The following is a 22,306-nucleotide window of genomic DNA, read 5'->3' on the forward strand; positions in this document are numbered from 1 at the left end:
GTACGAGCTTTTGTTTTACGAGAATCCACAAATTCTCAATGGGGTTTATGTGAGGGCTTTGTGCTGGCCACTGCATAACCGAAAATTTTTGGGACTTCAGCCAGTTCCTAAGCTTGAAGGGGGTCGCTATATAAAAAAGTTTAAGAAGCCCTGCTATATATACTTCCTCTTAAATTCTGTTCCTCAACCTTGTTGTTGTATTTTGCGGTTTAATCGGAACAATGTTTTAAAAGCAAAATAAATCAAATACAGCATTGAAGCTACAGCTGAAGCTAAAACTGTAACTGCCACTAACTAACGAAACGAGCGAAGCACTGTGAGAGCCGTGAGCAATAATTGTGGTGTGAGTGAATGTCAGTCAATGAATCAGTCATGACCATTGTTGCGCCGCCACTAGTCCAACTTGGTAAGGAGATATGACATAGAATTGAACTTGATAGCGGAACTTACCCCCTTGGCATACAAACGAAGCAGAGTGAGCAGCTTTTCTGTATAGTGTATGTGTGTGCATCGGTGTGTTCAGTGAGCATTAAGCTCAAAACAAACTTCAATGTAATTTGCAGAGCATTGAAGAGCGGTATTGGTTCTTTTTTTTTTGCAAAATTTACAACAACAATACAGAGAAAATATAATAAGAATGGTAATTGAGAGCTAGAAGAGTGAATGCCTTAGCAGCTCTGAGGCTTTGAGAGCCTAACGTTTCCTGCAGTCCTCCAACAAAACTAATACAACAGCTTGAACTAACAAAAGCAAAAGCTAATATATAAGTGTAATTGAAACCGATGTTGACACTGAGCGGAAAATCAGTTGCCGAATTGGCAACGACTCAAATGCAGAGCAATAAAACAAAGCGCCGACAACTAAATACAACAACTGCATTTACATTAACGATAATTGAAGCAAGAAAAAAAACAACAGCGCAAACTCATACACACATGCTTATGTATGTATGTATATTCGCGCAACCAGTGACTGAGCAGGAGACAAGAAGCAATAACAACAACAACAAAAGCAAACAAAACAAAAAAAAGAACTTTCGATTTTTCATAATAAAAAGGTTTCTACTAAATGACGAGCCGTTTAGTCGGCTATCGATGCTGAGGAAAGTGAAACGCGACACGCCAAACGCCAAACGCCAAACGTTAAACGCAAACACCAAACATCAACAGTATAAACTCGCCGCAACAAAGATTGTGAATCGTGTAAAAAACCAAACAGATACGTAAGCACTCAGTGTACGAGTACGTGACGCTTAACAAAACTAACGTAAACATAACAAATTCGCGAATAGAGGCGATTAAAGATTTTAGAAGTAAATCTCAACCACGCAAAGGCAGTGCGCGCAATTGTTTTGATTGATAGTGCGACTAAACAAAAACGACTTTTAGAGTGAGATTGAAATTTTTAATAATTTTAAAGCTGCACACATTTTGAGATACAATCCCCAATCGTAACTTTTTACAGCCAAAAACAAACTCGTTCAAATCTCTTTAACAGTATTTCCAAAGGAATTCTTATACTTACCCTCAGAAGCTGCCCGAGTTTTTTTTTCTTAAACAGTTTTGTATTAAAAACAAAATACCGTCAAAGCTACCTAGAGTCAATATGAAGCAGTTAAGTGAAACAGTAAGTCAGCAGCAACAGAATGGCAATGTTATCACAGGCCAACAACAGCATCAGCTGCAAGAGCAACATCAGCAACGCCATTATGGGGAGGATCTGACAAGTAACGGCGACCAGAAGCAGCTGCAAACACAGCTGATGCAGGCACCGCCACCCAATAAGCATGGCTTGCAGCTGGCATTAACGATGAATGGTACTGGGTCCAGCAGCAGTAGCAGCACAAACGGCAAGATTGGCAGCGAAAATGGTGAGTGGGTGCATAAATTTATAATTATCGTATTAGCATACAAGTGTAATACAATGAAAGCAGATAAAACGTGGCGCAAAAGTAATCACCCACGGCTGAAATTGTTGTGCCTTTTGGCTTTACTTTATAATTTTTCTGATATTGTATTTAATAAAATCAAAAATTAAAATTTAAACTAACGAATAGTACCATTATTTTAACCATGAAAAATCGGGTGATTTATTTTGCGCCACCATATAGTATTAACTAGGTAGCATAAACAAGTAACATATGAATGCACGCTGAAATATTTAAGTGTTTTATACTAAATATCCTTATTTTCTCATACTCTTAAACTTTTTTTTTTCATTTACACAACCGTGAAAATAAAATGAGCGCGTACTGAGCTGGCACCCAGCCACCCAAAACATTGCTCAACTCTGTTACCAGAATTCTGTTATACTGGTGGAATAACTACCTTAAACATTTCCTTGCTTATTTCTATTTCCAGCCCTATATCAAATGCAAGTTCCGATATTAAGTTTATTATTAATAACATGTAATACGTAAATTTTCAGAATTTGTTCGCTTTCTTCAATTTACTCTCCACCTTGGCAGCTGTAGCAGAAGTCACTCAATAGTCAACAAATGTATGCGCTATCTGCATTTATGCCACACTGTAGGAAATGTTATGTTTTCCCCATTTTTATGTCCAACAGGCGAACAGATTTGTGAGAGAATATCTTTCTTTCACTTTATGCTGGCTTAATTTATCGTCTTACTCATGCCATAACATATATCGCATGTTAGCACTGGTCTGTTAACAGAGATCTGTTAGAGTTGTAAGATGACTATCGGAAAGGTTTTATTGAGCATTTTTGATATCAATTTGACTTCGAATGCTGTGGGCGTTTAATTTAATTATAAATAAAATATAAAATATAAAATATTAAAAATAAAAAAATAATGCAGTTTGAAAAAATTAAAAAAAATAAGTCTCTGTTAAGTGTGGGTTTTCCGAAAATACTAGAAAATAATCCTATCCTGATCAACTGAGAAGGCGACTTGTTAGCCGCTCAGCTATATGAAAAGATTAAATAAATTCGTTTTGCAAAGGCTTTCAGGGCTCATTTTTACGAACCTATTCTGCCAGCCCTCAAGCCCGAAATATTGCAAAGTTTAGCTTTGCGACAGGCCCATGCGTAAGGCAGGCCCGCAGTGTTCCACTAAATATATACGCAAGTATTTCGAACCACCGTAGCCGAATGGGTTGGTGCGTGATTACCATTCGGAATTCACAGAGAGGTCGTTGGTTCGAATCTCGGTGAAAGCAAAATTAATAAAAACATTTTTCTAATAGCGGTCGCTCCTCGGCAGGCAATGGCAAACCTCCGAGTGTATTTCTGCCATGAAAAAGTTCCTCATAAAAATATCTGCCGTTCGGAGTCGGCTTGAAACTGTAGGTTCCTCCATTTGTGGAACAACATCAAGACGCACACCACAAATAGGAGGAGGAGCTCGGCCAAACACCTAACAGAAGTGTACGCGCCAATTATATATATATATATATATTTCGAACCAAGTAGGGGAAACCTGCGTTCCAAACTTCTTGCTTGAAAATGCAATTTTCAACATAGAACCGACTTATCAACTGCTTTTGAACTGGAGCTACAAGTATAGCGCTGCGTTGCTTCATTTACACAAGTGTAGTCAACAGTGAATATGTAGGTTGAATCGAATTTAAAGGACTTCCGCCCACCTGACTCAGAATTTTGGTAAACGTTGATCGTTCGCCATCTTGACGATGACAAAAAAAAAAAAAAATAAGCCTGCAATGACATTTTTACATTGCGATCTTTGACAGATGGACCTACGTAAACTATTTCACACATTATTTTACCAATACCCCAGATGTTAGCCAATGATTATTCACGTTTTCTTTGGTTGCGCGCGTGGATGGTTGCTATGGATCATATCAATTGTTTCAAATAGTTTTGTATGTATTTCATTACTTGCAAATTCTTATCATTTACTAAAATTCTTATCACTTACAAATTTATGTGCGAATTAAAAATATATTTTTGAGCGAAATCTTACTTTTATTTTTTATGTACAAGAGAATTTTCATCCACATGGGATCGCAATATATAACACAATTCGGATATGTAATTTGGTCCCATCGTATAACTCGAACTTTTTTTTCAGCCGAACAACTTTGTGAGTTTTTGTCGAGTCGTTTGTGTCTGGCTAAAAATACTCTTCAACAGGTACTTTTTATTTATTGGCACTGATTTAACACCACGCGCACAAAACGTGCTCCTCCACTTCGAGGTTGCACCTTTTCTTGGAACAATTGGATCCGTTCGGAGGACATGATTTTGCTTAGCTATGATTCTATCACTACAAGGGAGCATGTCACTGTACGGTGTGTTTCCCCGTTAAATTTTAATGATGCCACACATATATTCCACGTTAAGCATTTTTCTTTCCGACAAAGTCTCTAGGGCTTTTTTGGTGCTCAACTGATTACAACGTTTTCTGGATGCAGAAAGATACCTTAAACAAATTTGAATTCCAAGTAAAATGTGTATCGAATCCAATTAAACCCCGTTTACGATACACAAACGTTTGCTGGTTGGTGCAGAGTGCATATATGACTTGTATCCTACACATTTTTGAGGTTTGGGGACAACAGAAATTAACTTTTCTTATAGCCTTTTTCACATCTAATCAATGAAGAGAGCGTTTCTAATTGAGCCGATAGGCTATTCCTAACTTTAAAACGCTTCTCTCAACTATTTCGAATTCCTCAATTGGTAGAAAAACTCGCTTTGGTCTTGAAATTCTCGTCAGAAATCGGTTGGCGAGCTTTCTCTCACCGGACAATGTCACTGGATCGCGAGTGTACTCGAAACAATTATCCTTAAATTGTTTCTTTAGACTCCCAGACCGGTGTAGTGTCTTTCAAGCTAAGATCTACGCTATAGACAAAGCAGCAAAGACGATAAGACTAATGGACTTAAGGCCGGTAGACTTTACCATTTTTGTTGACAGTCAAGCAGTGATCGTGGCACTGGCCTCAGATGAATTCAATATGAGTTAAACATCTTCAACAACACAACAACACACTTTATTGGGTCTCCGGCCACTCTGGAGTGGAGGGATATGAGAGAGCGGATGAGTGTGCACGGAAAGGCTCTGAACTGGACCTTCAGCGAAAGGTAGAGGACATTACCATTCCTCTAAACGAACTGTATACTGCGATTGACTTGGGCGTATTCGCGGAAGCCAATAGAAGATGGTCTCTGACTACTAACTGCAGGGTTTCAAAGCACTCTGGCCAAAACTGAATCCTAAAAAGACAAAATGTCTGCTTGTATTCAACAGATCAACTACCGGCGTCCTCATAGGTGTTATAACGGACACCACAGCCCCCTGGCCAGTAGAATGGGTGAACCTCACAATGACTTCTGCAGGAGTTGTGGAGATGATGAAGAACTTCAGATGAGATGATGAAGAACCTCCTCTGTGAGTGCCTTACACTTCAAAGAAGATATGCCAAATATATTGGCGATTTCATTGTCAACCTGGGAAATCTGCAAAAAGTCTCACTGGAGGGACCAGTTACCTTCTTAAAAAGATCTAAGTGGTTTAAGCAACTTAGTTAGGGGATGGAAATCAAATGCAGGTATCACAATGGGCCTTAGAGCCACCTAGTGTCTTGTCTTAGACAAGCAACCTGACTAATGTAACCTTCGCCGTCCGCCAACATACAACTATACATTTTACTGAAAAGTTTTGTGGACTTGAAATGGAAATTTAGAAAGGTCGAGCGAAGGAGCACCAGGAGATTTGGTGGCTCCTAAAACACTCAGGCTAAAAAGCCTATTGCATTTAAAGCTCTGGAAAGAGGGTAGATAGTCAAGGAGGGAAATAGAAAAGTATCAGAGAAAGAGATAGGAAAGAATAGAATGGCAAATCTGTAAATATCTTCCAGTTTTAGAGAACGAATATTACTCATTCTCACGAATGAGAGACTTAAAACCAAATAAACGCACAGCACCGCTGTAATTTTTATAAGACATTCAAAAGTGTAAAGTGTTTGCAGATGGGGTGCGAAGATTTGTAAGCAAAAAAGAAATTGTAGGTTAGGCTAATTTAAAGAAGGAAGAAAAAAGAAAAGAGAAAAGGAAACAATTTGTGCATAAATTAAAAATTGTAAACTCAACAGCTGATTCTCTCACGTACACTGAGAGCCGAGTAGCGGTACCGCGTTATGCGCAACCACCTGTATTCTCTTAGCCGTGGTCAACAATTATACTTCGTTTACACTTCATACGTCTGCCAAGTCTTAAATTTTTGCCACTTTATTGCTAAAATTACTATTTTTTATTTGTTCACTAACAAACCAAAATTGCCTTGAGTTACCAAGCCAGCGGTTTCGCCTTAGAACTTAGCTCCTTTTACATAAAAATGCGCTAATTCATATTCAATGTCAATACCAAAGCTTTCAAAACTAAGGTCACGCAAACACATGCAACCTTGCACAGCACCGTGAAACCACCAAATCATGCCGTTATATAGAAATATATTAAAATGCACCGTTATTGTAGGGTGGCTACGTGGTTACGGTTGTGTCTTCTTTTCCGCTTCAATTGAGATGCAGTGCAATTACTGACAAGTAGTTACACACATACACTCATACATGTATTTACGTGCATGTGCATGTGTATGTTCAATGTCAATTTGACGCCATAAAGTTTTCAGATTAAATTTCATAACACAAAGGCCTTTCACACGAGTCACAAAATGGTTGCAATCAATAGCAATATGCATTTGCGGTTTATGCGCACTTAGCCAGATCCTAACATACAATGGATACTTTTCATAGAAACAACATTAGAATTGTGCGGTTCTAAAAATTTCTATTGCTCATTAAATGCAAACAATTTCTAACAACTATTGTAAGGCAACTAACATTCCAAACCCATGCACACATGCACATATATATGTATGTATGCAGTATTTATGAGTAGCTGTCTGAGCTTAAGTACACATGTTCCTGCATATATGCTGTGCCGCCTCATAGGTAGAGGTGACCCTTTACCGCAAGACCTGTTTACATACAAGCATACCCGAACATTTGCGTTGATGAAATGCCCTCGAAATGGTAGCAATTGGCATCATAAACTAATCTCAAATTGCGGGTATTAAAATAGCTTCGACACGTGCAAAGAAAATACAAATACAAAATACTTTGCTCGTCTTATGAGTAGATAGTATTTAGTATACAAATTCACAAATCTCAGTGAGGTAACCAGGAATAATAACTCAACGCAATGGAATGAAGGAATAGTGGACATGTGAGAAGGAAAGAGATAAAAATAATTTACAATAAGTAAATATTATTTAAAAACATATAATATTTTTTCTGGTTCTCATTATGAGAATCCTAACCTCACAAATACTCGTACACTTTCTACTAAATGTGTCTTAACTTCTATAAAATTTTTGTTTCGACTTCGTCCCGTTTTCCCATATGAACAGCTTAACATGTAATTTTCAAAATGGCATCAAGCAAATCATATCGCATGCAAATTATGCGGTAAAATGAAAAGTGACTTATCAAACTACGAAATGACAGTTAATGTTAAGACTGTGGTGCGAGCGATTCGGTAAGGCAGATATGATTTAATAATGAATTCGCGGTGTCCACCTGATATTTCTGCTCTAATAGAGGCTTTTTTCAATAATCTATACAAGATGGATATGTGAGTTAAGGCTTTCCAGACATTTTAGAGTTTTATGAGCAGAAATAATTTCTCAATTAATTTCAAGCGTTTTTCTTATGTTTTAACAATGAAATTCGTGGTCTCCACCTGACATTTCTCTTTTAAGAGAGACCTTTTTAAATAACCTATAGAAGGTGGAGATATTTTACAGCTTTATGAGCAGAAATAAGCCATCAATTTATTTGCACCATTTTACCCATAACGAGTATGTATGTGTTTTATCAAAGCACCAATAAGCACCAAAAAAAGTTATTACAACAATTGTTGCAAACTATAAAGTTTTGGTTTTCATGTTTCCAAAAACCTTGCAAAGTAGGGGAAAGTGAGAGAGCAAAATGGCATTTCATTTTGACCGGAAGTTGCTGCAAATTTTCACTGGACAAAATTTTACTTGTAAGAATTCGCAAGTGAGAAAAACAGCTGAAAACAAAGTAAAAATAAGAACGAATTAAAATTTGCGAATTGCAACCGCTAATGGAATGTTTTCCATCTGACAGCGATGATGAAATGGAACAAATTATTCTGGAGAAAATCATGTGATGCCGAAACTGGTTTGCTTGAATTTTATTTGCTTTATTTATTTTTTTTTTTTTTTTAATTTAATAAGAGGTAGCTCAACTGAAAATGTTTTTAATTTTTGCCAACAATTTAATCAGCTGTTCGTAGAACTTGAAAATTGTTACTGGTTTTGCGTTCATGTACTTTTTTTGATATTTTTCTCTTTCATAGAGAATTCTCGGAAACTAAGTTACTGGCAAGTTATTTGATAATTTTTACATGAACAGACCTTTTATTATTCTCAAGTGAATATACAGTGCGTTTAATAACTATAGAACAGGCGGCCGCCGTAGCCGAATGGTTGGTGCGTGACTACCATTCAGAATTCAGAGAGAATGTAGGTTCAAATCTCGGTGAAACACCAAAATGAAGGAAAAGTTTTTTCTAATAGCGATCGCCCCTCGGCAGGCAATAGCAAACCTCCGAGTGTATTTCTGCCATGAAAAAGCTCCTCATAAAAAATATCTGCCGTTCGTAGTAGGATTGAAACTGTAGGACCCGCTTTTTGTGAAACAAAATCAAGACGCATGCCACAAATAGGAGGAGGAGCTCGGACAAACACCAAAAAAAGGATGTAGGCCTTAGGGTCGAAACGATTTTAACCTATTCTCAAACTTTAAATTGGTAAGAACCTCACCTTTCTTGATATGAAGCTTGAGGTTATGATATAATGTGAAGAACTGGCGCTTACGGTGCCTAATTATATATACAGGGACTTGTGGATAACATTTCACAATTTACTTGTTTGTTATTTAATTTTACCAATTTTCTATAAAAATATAGTTCCATCTACTACAAAAACCATATATAGCAAGTCTTTGTAGAAATTAAAAAAAAATTAAAAAATTTTCATCAAAATCTTAAACTTTTTAACCAAATTTAAAAAAAAAGATCGAGTATGCCAGTTTATATCCTTTTGAATTTTAGTGTAATAAAATGCACGTTTGTCAATAAGTGCCTTCGCCAATCATCAAATTCTTCTGGCCCAATACAACAAAAAATGACAACCTGTGGCACTTGACACAACAGCAACCGATCAATACAGAAATTGTAAAACGATTGGGATTGGATTGGTCACATGCTAGGCAAACCACTCTACTAAATCGCTACATGGAACCAACAAGGCAGCAAATGTAGAGGAAGACCAAGGGAGAAGGCAGCTGGAAATCGAAATGGAGAATCTCCAGCTAGGTTGGAATGAGATCAAAACTCATGCAAACGACAGAACAGCTTGGAAAAAACTTGTTACTTGGAACTTTTATATATAAAGTGTACGTTTGAGGTGACTTCTCGCCTCGTGAAGCGATCCATGAATCGATCGAATTTTTGACTTATTCGCAAGAGTGAAAATGTTGATTATTGAAAGCTCTGCCATAAATCGAGATAAATGTTAATACTGCGGCCGTTGAGCCGGTACTCGGTCTCCAAATCTTATTGTCTTTCACTGCTCATACCACTCTTTCACTCATTTACAGTTGCATCATGATTCTCAGTTGCAGTTTTCCTCGAAAGTGAAAAGGATATCAAATTATTGACTGAGAATAAATTTGTTAAGAAAAACGTGCGGAAGTATTTAGAAGAGCTTTTAAACTGGTTTTGTATGTATTTATAAAAGCTTTCATTCCTTATATCTTTCACGAAAACTCAATTCGTGTGAAAGTTCTTCAACAACCCAAAAAGCCTTGTGCAAAGAAGTGGCCCCTCGACTAGTTTCTTTTTAAAGCGTACGCCATTTTGGCACTGCGAGAGCTACTTAGTGCTCAAAGGGGTGTCAAAAACTCAGTGTTATATCCGCTTTACCAGATTGCTTTAGAAGATGAGATGTTATAGACGGACTTTAATGACAAGTTTTCAAAGAGTGGATACTACCCCATTTATTCTACAGATGAAAAGAATTTTCTATATTGGTAATTTTTTGCTATAGATAAAAAGTAGATATAATTTCTTCGAGAAACTGGTTTTCATGCAAATATCAGATTTATGTTTGTATGTATGTATTTATCCTATTTCTCGTAAATCATTACGTAATTTTCCAATGGTTTTGATGGTGTCACTTTAAATTATTAGCATCGTAATAGTGATTAGCTGGATATAAAACTGAGAATTTAATAGGTTTCTCTTGTAATTGTCGACTATTAACTTTCTAACGTGAATTTTAATAAGCAATTGCAAATTATAAAAGAGCTACTCATAAAAAATCATTTGCCGTTCGCAATCGGCTTGAAACAGTAGGTTCCTCCATTTGTGGAACTACATCAAGCCGCACGCCACAAATAGGAGGAGGAGCTTGACAAAACATCTAACAAAAATGTACGCGTCAATTATTTATTTATTATGTTTTTTTTTTTAACTTCATTCAGGTAATTTATTATTAATATTGGTTTTTAAAGTCTGAATAGTTTCTGGTTTGTCAGCATAGCATCGATCGATGGCACCCCACAAAAAAGATTTAACCGTGGAAAAATGTGCCATGCAGTTCCATTAACATCACCATTAAGCGCGCATAGCGCCAGCTTGGAAATCATAACTTGCCACGTACAATTTTTCAATGTGCTGCCAAAAACAAAATATCATTTGCGCAGAAAAATGGGTCAATAATGCCACGCCAAAAAGTGACTTGGCAACTACGGAAATGTCCATTGCTAACGTAATCCCTGACATGAAAATAAGTCTTAACCGAAAATATGTCTTCCATCATTTTCTCAGCTTAAGGCGTTCCATTTCGTACTGCGGATATATGAAAATGATAAAGTTTAAGATTAGCAGAAGACTGACGGCAATTTTAACTTCATTTAATCTTCATAATTTTTAAATTTTCCAGCATTAATTTCTGCAAAGTAGTAGCCTTAGAGATCCAACTCGAAAAACAGTCCTATAATCGTTTTTTTTTTTATATTTGTAACTTCGACATTAAACTACATTTATTATATCCTCATTATTGTCGGAAAACTTTCCAACCAATTGTTTTATTTTTTTAAACAACCCTGTGCTAGACTCTGGGGTTATGGAGAACTTTGTTCCTGGGTCGCAGTTTTTTTTTACAAAGGAGGTTAAAATCGAAAATGTCAAAAACATCATCGAAGATGCCGTCACACTAATAGTATGTGGGGCATACTCCCACTAACCTTATAACATTCCTCTCCTCTGGGCTAACTCCACCCTGGGACTGGTAAAAGCATTTCACCAAGGTGAAGCCGTGTTTATGCCTTTTAGATACACAAAGTACCTGCGTCCAGGTTCCTCTCCGAATTGCGTATTTGTGACCAATGGAGCATCGAAAAGTTGCAATATCGTTGCTCAATATCGACTTGTCGTCTGTTTGGGTTCGTCTTGAGGCTTTACCTCACGCGTTTGTGCTTGTCGTCTGTTCGTGAATACAGCAAACCTCACAGGAAATCTGTTTTAAAATGGTTCCGCTTTGCGCTCCCATTCTAAAATTCGGAGTTTTATTACTGTCCTTCTTGCCAACTTCTTTACTGCTTCCCATTTGTCTTTCGTGTTTAGCATTTGGGTTACAAGGTTATCTGGTGTGGGGACGACTCCGAAGACATTTGCGAGCTCTAAGCACTCTTCATTCTTCTAAGCATTCAGCGCATGTCAAATTATCTGCTAGATTAAAACGGTGGAGGTACGCAAGAAAGCCAACATGTCCGCTACATGAGAATCTGGGTTTGATAGGTAGGTAGGGTGGCTGTTGCAATGACACACTTAGACTTGTCGTAGATCCATTGTGATATCCTTATACTATGGGTTAGATAGAAATCTGTTTCGCCGTGCTTTCTGCTTATCCATTCATCCAACTTAGTTGAAAGCATCTTTCTTCCACTTTCTTGAGGTCCTCCAACGTTTGGTGGCGTACGCATGAGTACGTTATTCACTCTCATTGCCTTGTAACTGGTTATTTTTAGATATTCCTCGAAGGCTGTACTCTTTGACGAATTAAGCTGCATCACTTGCTACAATTTTATTTCAGATGCCCATCCGTCTCCGAGGATTCCATTATCGATGCCACATCTGACTTCTTTCTATTCTCAAGATTAACGCTAAGAATGTGCTATATAACCATTGCAATCAAGCCCAGTTCAATAGCAATCACTTTCTGTGCCAATCTTGCATCTTTGCTAATTTAATGTTACTTTTCTCCACAGATAAATTTCCAATTTGTAAACTCCAAAACCACATGTTCACATACTCTGTTGCTATATTGTTGTTGTAACGGCATAAACATTGTCCATACAATGGAGTGGTGATCCTTGGCTGAATATGAATCCGAGTCGTTTCAGTAAAGTAGAACCGGCTATCGTGGAAACGGGTCACATACTTTCTCTCACTCTTTAAATATTTCAGCAGAATTGAGCTTCCGTCGAAATCTGTAAAGAATAAAAATGGAATATCTGCAATTAATTTGCACTGAGTCTTCCTCAGTAGATTCTTTTATTTTCTTGTCTTCATGTTGACTTTTTGCAAAGAAGCTTCCAATGCAAAATAAATACTTTCAAATCATCTGACATTTTTTGATTTGTCAAAACTGTGTTTAGCGAACTTTTATTAGGCTCCTCGCATGCAACTCAATAATAGTTAATAGTTTTAAAATTATTTTACATATTAACCACTTTAGTCATTTATTGTCTTTGTCTTAATAATAATGTTTTCGCGTGCAAAATAAGTATAAATATTTATATAAATTAAGCCTAAGTGTATTTTACAAATAATTTTGCTAAGAATGTTAATGAAATTAATTGCCGCGCAAGTATTGACCGCAATCATTCATATGTGAATTAACTAAAATTCTCAGCTTGCTTGCATGTATATGTATTTGTATGTTTTTCTGCATACGAGTATATGTTGCTAGTGCAAATCAAAGAGCTAAAACCAGAGTTGGCTGGCATTCAACTGCCCGTTATTTTATTGCCAATGTGAGGCGTTGTAACTTTGACTGGCGTTAAATAAAACAAAAATACGCGCCACACAAACAAACAAATATAACAACAATAATATTGGTAGTAAAACTACGAACGGCCGTCAGCTGTTGCTGTGCAGTCAACGCCAACAAAAAGAAGTAGTTATTCTACCTATTTAAAGCTCATATTAACAAGCAACTAAACAACTTAAGAAAAGAAAAAAAAAAGATTTAATAAAATTAAAAATAACAAAAATGCAGCCGCTTAGTTGACTGGTAATGCACACACACACACACATATGTACTAAGTACGTGTATGAGTCAAGCATTTAACCTTCAAAGAATTTCATGTCCGCCGTAAGCATTTAAAAGTAGTTCACTCGCACACGTGTTTACAAAACACAGAAAAATAAATACAAATAACTAATTCGTAATATATTTAAGATTTCTGTGCATTCTTCTGCGGCTGCTGCTTCTATCTGCACAGCCACTTTACTCCACCCCAACACTGCATACTGAGCCTCGCCAATCGCGCGCTCACTCACTCACAGGCGCACACACATACATTCAACGCCACAAATACCTAACAGTCTATCAATCATTTTATCGTGTGCGTCTGCTCGCTTCTTTTCAAACTTCAACTACACTTTTTTTCTGTGCCTCTGTTGAACCATTAATACGCGATTAGCGGCTAGATTAAAACATCAAGTCATTTAAATATTGGATTTGTACACACGTCAAATCCACAGCGAAGTGATCATGTACTTTTTTTTTCAATTGTCTTTGTTGAATTATACCTGTGGCGGATAGTGATTGTTGCTTTGTGCTGCTCACGTTTGGTCATTAACTACAAATACTATATTTTTGTTTTTGCTATTCATATACACACATTGTGCATACATCCATATTTATGTGTTCGGGGTAAGACTAATGGTGCTCGTATCGTGATTGTGGTTACTTGCTTCAAAAATATTACCAACATTTTTTTTTACTTTTTTCAATGTCAAAGTCAATAGCAGTTTTAGTCATTTTTCAACTTCCGCTGCCTTTCTACTTATATTTACTTTTCGGCTTTTTAAATTGCGTTTTTGGCCAGCTTCAAATATGAGCGCCAGGTTTTTTTTGTTTTTGTTACTGTTTTGTTTTCTTTCTTTCACATACCAATTAGAAACAGTAAATAAAGCAAACATTTTTTCAATTTTTTTCAAAGTAGAGTAGAATATCTCTCCTTTCCCTTGCTAACACGAATAGCAAGCTATGAAGATATTTGGTCATATAGAGCATTTAAAAGCATTTGAATGAAATAATATGACAGTATCTTGTCAGCGTTTTCGCTAAATCTTAAATTATTAGGGCGGATGCATTAGCAATGCGAACTAGGAGAATTTAATGGGCTGACCCACATTGCAAATCTCTCCAGCGTTACACTAAATAAAAAATCTAAACACTTTGGGGCGTCGCGTAGAAAACGCCACTAAATCCACCCGTGCTACAAGTAATATGCGACTAGTGCCAGAATTCTTTCACATACTCTCCAAAAGTTTCTTCTATCTTTTTAACAAAGTCTTCATGCACAGACAATTGTTACAAATTATAAAGGTTTGGTGTGCATGTACCCAAAAACCTTAAAAAGTAGGGCGAAAGTGAGAGAGCAAAGTGATATTTTATTTTGAGGGGAAGTTGGTGCAAGTTTTTACTGGATACAAGTAAAGTGAGAAAAACCGCTGATCGCAAAGTAAAAATAAACACGAATTCAAATTGTCAATTGAGTCAAAGTTCTAAATTTAAATAAAAATGAAAAATGTAAGTAAATATTATATATTTTAGATAAAATTTATGAAGTTTATGTGAAGTAGTTATGTATAATAAAAATCAGCCAATGATATAGAGTACATACATCTATACATCTTTGAACCACAGCCTCTAGAAACCGTTGCTGCAGCTTCCGAAATACAAATCGAAAGCATTGAAGGCATCTTTTTAATTTTTGTGAGTTCTCACGCCAACAATTTAATTAGCTGTACGTAAAACTTGCAAATTGTTACTGGTTTTGCTTTCATGTACTTTTTTTGACATTTTTCTCAATGAGAGCGAATTCTCATAAACTGAGTTACTGGCAAGTTACTGGATAATTTTTTTACATGAACAGACCTATAATTATACTGTGGATGAATCGCATAAATGCTCTGACCTATGCAGCCGCCATTCTGCTCCATGTAAAATTTCCGCTTAAAACTCAACAAAGCAGTTGGCAAAGCGTTGCTTGGCATCGTCACAGGTCGCTGTGCAGAAGTTGTCCAGCTGGAGAAGGGGTGAAATAATTATTACGAGAAAATAAAAGTATCGCGTAGCTTAGTGTTAAGTAGAAATTACGTCTATCGGCTCATCACTGATTAAAATCGCACAGATTTTTCATATGCGAATGTGTATCTTGCGACCTAAGCTACTTAGTGCCAGTAATGATTCATCCACTCATTACTAGTAATACTTGTTGCGACATTCAGAGGTAGTAAAAGTGCCTGTTTTTTATTTTTATTTTCCTCATAAGCAATTGAACTTATGAACAATAAATTTAGTATGTCGATTGAAATGGAAAAGTCTTTCGACGCGAAGCATCTAGGCTGTGATCAAGTACCTCGTTTCGAAAAGTAGTACGCCGAAAGATAGGAAAGAAATCGGTGCTACAAAATTCTGTGCCATCACCTATGATGCTAAAAAAGTAGTCTCGCTTTTTTTCAACTTGAACGAGAACACCAAATCTTTGATTTCTTTTTTCTTGGAATTGTTTGTGATGATGATGATCATCATCATCATTTCCTCTAAGTCTAGGGGAGCATAGGGCCAATGTGAAATATCCCAACCGAGTTAGATTTTTTTTGCTAAATTATTTTTGATGATTTTCCAGCATTCGCTGCCTTCGTCTTTTTTAGCTGTCCAGTCAAGTAGAGATTCCAGTTAAATGCATGGCGACAGATTTCGCCTGAAGGTTTCCGTAAAGTATGTCCTATCCAACCCCATTTTCGCCGTTTTACGATTGTGGCGACTGTTTCAATGTTACAGCGTTGGTATAACGACGAGTTAGCCATAGTGTTGGACCACCAAATTTTGAAAATGCGTCGTAGTCCTTTTAGAGGCTTGAAGCGTGATTGGAAGGTTGTCTTTAACTATTTCACAAATGAAATTCAATTCAAACTTTTTAAAAGAAATTAGCTAAATTCGATTTTTGTTGTTCAAAAAACAGAAGAGTTGAAAGCAAAGGAAATGTAGATATACAATTTTACGCAAACTTTAATGACACTAGAGGATCAACTTGGAAAAAAAATGGTTTTCGTAATACCAGCAAAGTTAAGTTGAAGTCACCTTTTATTTGCTTGAACCTAGCAACAGGTGCATTGTAAAAATTATTATTATGCATTATTGCAATAATTATTTCAAATCACCTTTTTCCTAAAGCAATAAAACAGAGGTTTTTTTTGCCTTTATTTTTTGTTTTTCATACAACATATTTTAGCAATTCAAATACCGGCTGGTTTAGTTTAAATTGCTCCCATATAATACTTTCACCACACCCATTAACAGTTCAACTGCTTTAACACTAGTTTACAAACGATTTTAATACAGTCGCAATTTACATATGAACTTGAAAATTTTAATAATTTCTTTCTTTGTTTCATAAAATTTGTATTAGCAAAGATCTCAATCTGTAAATCTCCACGGTGGTCAGAAAGTCTGAAAGCTTGCCTAATTACCAAATATGGTACCGAATTATATTGTTTGAATATCTTTTTATCCATTTGCAAATATTTGAATCCAGTAAACGCATGAAACAATCAATTAAATAGAATTTACGATGAAAATTGCAGATTATTTTTTTAGCTGCTGACTAGTGTAATTAATTCTGAGGTTTCCCGAGCCACTTTTATATTTGCAAAATCAATGCGCGGATAGATGCACAGCTGTTTATGGATTTGTTTACATCCGCTTTTAGTATCTATATTTTATTATTACTTTAATTTTTTTATACATTTTTTTTGCCGGGTGTTCGGAATTTAACAATAATTGCATTTGCTTTTTGAATAAATGCATATTGATTTTATGCTATTAGAAAAGTTTTGAAATAAAACATATTGATCGTGATAGTTGTACATTTCTAGTTTATTTTTGTTGCATACATTAAACTCGTGCTAATTGTAATGAGCCATTAAGCAAGGGAAAACGCTCTCATTAAAAAATAATGAGATTAGTCTAAGCAGGTTTTTTCGCCTGAAGGTTTCCGTAAAGTATGTCCTATCCAACCCCATTTTCGCCGTTTTACGATTGTGGCGACTGTTTCAATGTTACAGCGTTGGTATAACGACGAGTTAGCCATAGTGTTGGACCACCAAATTTTGAAAATGCGTCGTAGTCCTTTTAGAGGCTTGAAGCGTGATTGGAAGGTTGTCTTTAACTATTTCACAAATGAAATTCAATTCAAACTTTTTAAAAGAAATTAGCTAAATTCGATTTTTGTTGTTCAAAAAACAGAAGAGTTGAAAGCAAAGGAAATGTAGATATACAATTTTACGCAAACTTTAATGACACTAGAGGATCAACTTGGAAAAAAAATGGTTTTCGTAATACCAGCAAAGTTAAGTTGAAGTCACCTTTTATTTGCTTGAACCTAGCAACAGGTGCATTGTAAAAATTATTATTATGCATTATTGCAATAATTATTTCAAATCACCTTTTTCCTAAAGCAATAAAACAGAGGTTTTTTTTGCCTTTATTTTTTGTTTTTCATACAACATATTTTAGCAATTCAAATACCGGCTGGTTTAGTTTAAATTGCTCCCATATAATACTTTCACCACACCCATTAACAGTTCAACTGCTTTAACACTAGTTTACAAACGATTTTAATACAGTCGCAATTTACATATGAACTTGAAAATTTTAATAATTTCTTTCTTTGTTTCATAAAATTTGTATTAGCAAAGATCTCAATCTGTAAATCTCCACGGTGGTCAGAAAGTCTGAAAGCTTGCCTAATTACCAAATATGGTACCGAATTATATTGTTTGAATATCTTTTTATCCATTTGCAAATATTTGAATCCAGTAAACGCATGAAACAATCAATTAAATAGAATTTACGATGAAAATTGCAGATTATTTTTTTAGCTGCTGACTAGTGTAATTAATTCTGGGGTTTCCCGAGCCACTTTTATATTTGCAAAATCAATGCGCGGATAGATGCACAGCTGTTTATGGATTTGTTTACATCCGCTTTTAGTATCTATATTTTATTATTACTTTAATTTTTTTATACATTTTTTTTGCCGGGTGTTCGGAATTTAACAATAATTGCATTTGCTTTTTGAATAAATGCATATTGATTTTATGCTATTAGAAAAGTTTTGAAATAAAACATATTGATCGTGATAGTTGTACATTTCTAGTTTATTTTTGTTGCATACATTAAACTCGTGCTAATTGTAATGAGCCATTAAGCAAGGGAAAACGTTCTCATTAAAAAATAATGAGATTAGTCTAAGCAGGTTTTTTTCCTTTCATAATTTAACAATTTTTTATAATCGCTTAAACTAAGGGACATGTTCGGCAACATTAAGCACCAGCACTTTTGTTGCGTGCATTTGTCCTTTGCGTTAGGGTTTGGTGTATGCAGCATAAGAGAAAGAGAGATAACTTCTTTGTTGCTGTTTTTTGAAGTGGAGTTCTGTTAGCGGTATATTGAAAACAGTTCTCATGGAAAATTTCTTGTGATGTAACGGATATCCTAATTCCTCAGTTGGACTTCTCTCTACCCTCTATTTTTCCAATATTGAAAATGAAGCGTCGTAACGGTAATGCCCAAAAAAAAATTCTACGATTATTAGTGCTTTCTACATGTCAGAAGTGGCGCGTACACCCTTTTGAGGGGTTTGACCGAGCTCCTCCTCCTATTTGTAGCGTGCGTCGTGATGTTGTTCCACAAATGGAGGGGCCTACAGTTTTAAGCCGACTCCGAACGGCAGATATTTTTATGAGGAGCTTTTTCATGGCAGAAATACACTCGGAGGCTTGCCATTGCCTACCGAGTGCCGACCGCTATCAGGAAAAACTTTTTCTTAATTTTGGGGTTTCACCGAGATTCGAACCTACGTTCTCTCTGAACTCCGAATGGTAGTCACGCAGCAACTGGCAAAATTATAAATTTCATCATACAGAGTTTCCGGTAGCAGAATTAGTTTTTAAGGTCGCCGTTAGCAAGCGTATTTCAAGGCCAATGATTCGTATGCTCGTCGTAGATTTTGTTCACGTTACAGTATTAGACATTTACGTAATGCCCCAGGTGAAGATTTGATTTGTTCATGGGAGCGAAAGTTCCGGGCAACAAGACTAGCCGGACTTCGAGAAATGAAAATATTGAACCCCTCGCATCAGTCCGTGAGCAAGGCAGCGGCTGTTCTGGGACTTCCAAAAACTATTGTAATTGAAATATTGAATAAGGATGTGAGATTTCAACCCTGCAGAATTCAAATCGACTTAAATGGAAGTGTACATACTAAAACATCTTCTAAAACAAACTTCGCAGAGGCAAAGTGACGGTTTGGTGTGCATTGCCGGTGAAGCAGTGGAAAAATTGGACCATATTTATTTTTGAAAATCATCGAGAGCAAGCAATTTCTTTCTCTCTCTCTTATCGGCGCATGCTTAACGATTATTTTCTGCCAATAAAGAGAGCACATCCCTCCTTTAGTACACACACAAGGTTTCAGCAAGATGGCGTCACGCCGCACACGGCCTAAGTAACCGTGGCGATACTGCCTGATTTCTTTCTGATAAGTATCAAACCCGGTAACGTTATTCTTATGAACTTAAAAAACTGCTCGATTCTTATTTATTTTCTGAAAGAGATGTTTTTGTAAAAAATCGTGCATTTTTTTCTGCTTCAATTGTTGTTCTGTTGAATGTGTACTCAGGTCAATTTGCTGCTTATATTGTTGTATTTTTACGCAAATATACACGAACCTGAAATACTTTTTATGAAAATAACCACAGCACATAAGAGTCCATCCCTTTTTGTGTTAAGCGCTCCTCACAGGTTGGTCATGGGTTCTCACGTTGCTCAGTGGTCGCCGAGTGGTCGTCGAAGCCTCAAGAGCGATAAAAAATTCAAGTAAATATTTATTGGATAGCATTTAAAAAAGATTTATTCAACCTTCTATGCAACTTTGAAGCTTAAAATCGTTAAACTCGTTCTCTTTTGCCTTATTTTGTTCTATCCCAGGAATTTTCAATTTTCAATTCTTCGAATGCGAATTGATTTGCATGAAAACTTAACGATTTCGACACCCACTGAATCTTTGGTATACATTAACATATTTTTTATATGTATGTATGTATTGCACATATGTATCTACATTAAGGTGCTTCAGCCTACAAATAAAACAAAACAACAGCACTGACTTTCTGACTGGTACCAAAATATAGTTTTTGATGCAATACAGGGTTATGCGTGAGCTGAATACTGTTTAAAAAAGCTCTAAATATCGAATTTTTAAGGATAATAATTTTTATATTTTATTGTTTTTTTTCAGTAAAAGATCCGAGATGCTGGAAAATATTTAACTTATGAGCTTTGTATCAGAGTTGTTAATGACATTTTCTGGCGTTTTCTTAATAATAAATGATTAAAATACCAAATTCTAAGATGCAGTGAAGAAAACAACAACACTTTTTCACGAGGCGCCCTAAAAGGGTTGGTGTCGAAATTCTGTCTGTACAAAATTCTAAAAACAAAATTCTGCTTTTTAAAATTCTGCTTTTTTAAAATTCTCCTTTTTTAAAATTCTGCTTTCTAAAATTCTGCTTTCAAAATTCTGTATTACAAAATTCTGTATTAAAATACAATGTTAACAATGTTAAAGAGGTAATGTAATTATTTAATTTATTATTATTATTATTTTTTATTATTATTCGAGATATGAAATAAAAAATAATAATAATAATTTTTTCTTCAGTTTCGATAGAATCCACAGTATTTTTTCGTAGAACTTCTTTTCGCGTGGGCGGCCTTCGGCCAGCTTTAAAAAAATAACCCTCATCAGTCCGACTCCGGCTACGCAATCCACCGTATTTTTGCGTAGAACTCCTTTTCGCTTCAAAAAAATAACCCTCATCAGTCCAACTCCGGCTACGCAATCCACCGTATTTTTGCGTACAACTCCTTTTCGCGTGGGCGGCCTTTGGCCGCGCTTCAAAAAAATAACCCTCATCAGTCCAACTCCGGCTACGCAATCCACAGTATTTTTGCGTAGAACTCTTCTAAAAAAAACGAACAGCTGCGAAGAATTATTAAAAAAAGAAATGCATTAAGTCACACTACATATTTAAAAAGAATTGCAAAAAATATTGGAATTGCCTAAACTAAAATATTGTTATCGCTTAAACATACCTATATGTATATTTATGAATTAAATGTTTATTTTGTTACTTCTTGTATGACGAAAATCACAAAACTTGAATAAAGCAGAATTTTTCGCATTAAACATGCAGAATTTTGAAAAAGCAGAATTTTTTTGCAATTTACAGAATTTTGTCATTCAGAATTTTGTAAAACAGAATAATGACACGCTCCCGCCCTAAAATCCATACGCGCGCACATAAAATCTAAATATCGTGGATGACTCGGAAAATAAACTCCAATTTGTTTTTTAAGTTTCTGGCATGTTGAATTACAAGATTGAATTGACAGATTACCAGGTTTGGCCATACGCGATAGGGAAAAACAAAATTGTGCGAGTAACTTCTGCTGCCAAGTCACCGGCTACTCGGCAGCAGGAGTCTGCCCGCTCATTTCACACGTATTTACACACTCGTCCAATCAATCGTTGTTCAGATTTCGTTTTCGTATATTACCAATACTATCTCAGTTTTTCATAAACAAACTGTTCAAGATCAAGATTACATCAGCCAATCAGCTGATTCTTTCAAATTCGCTGAGAGACAGTTAACGGTTTGATCATGGCCACACCTCGAACATCTTTCCACCATGGGAATAATATGCATATTATTTTTATTCAGTAAATTGTTTTTGTTTTCAATATGTCTATATTTTTTTGAAAGGGCAATGCTGTTGAAACTAAGAATGCTCTCGCGCTGCGATAACCTCTGACATTTTTCATTTCTCCCCTTTGGGGGAAAGTATGTATGTATAAGTAAATTC

The 22,306-nt window shown here is 35.9% G+C and overlaps 1 protein-coding gene across 1 annotated transcript in view; it reads left to right on the forward strand.

Annotated features, from left to right (window-relative positions):
• Window positions 1-1,021: 1,021 nt before the first annotated feature.
• The window catches only part of LOC129243695 (GTP cyclohydrolase 1), a 64,351-nt gene continuing 43,066 nt past the window's right edge, over window positions 1,022-22,306 (forward strand). Inside the window, exon 1 of the mRNA XM_054880902.1 lies at window positions 1,022-1,870. Coding sequence (XP_054736877.1) covers window positions 1,606-1,870 — 265 coding nt within the window. The 5' untranslated portion in view covers window positions 1,022-1,605. The remainder of the gene's footprint in view (window positions 1,871-22,306) is intronic.

This window comes from Anastrepha obliqua, chromosome 4 (assembly GCF_027943255.1).
Source record: "Anastrepha obliqua isolate idAnaObli1 chromosome 4, idAnaObli1_1.0, whole genome shotgun sequence".
Taxonomy (NCBI): Eukaryota; Metazoa; Arthropoda; class Insecta; order Diptera; family Tephritidae; genus Anastrepha; species Anastrepha obliqua.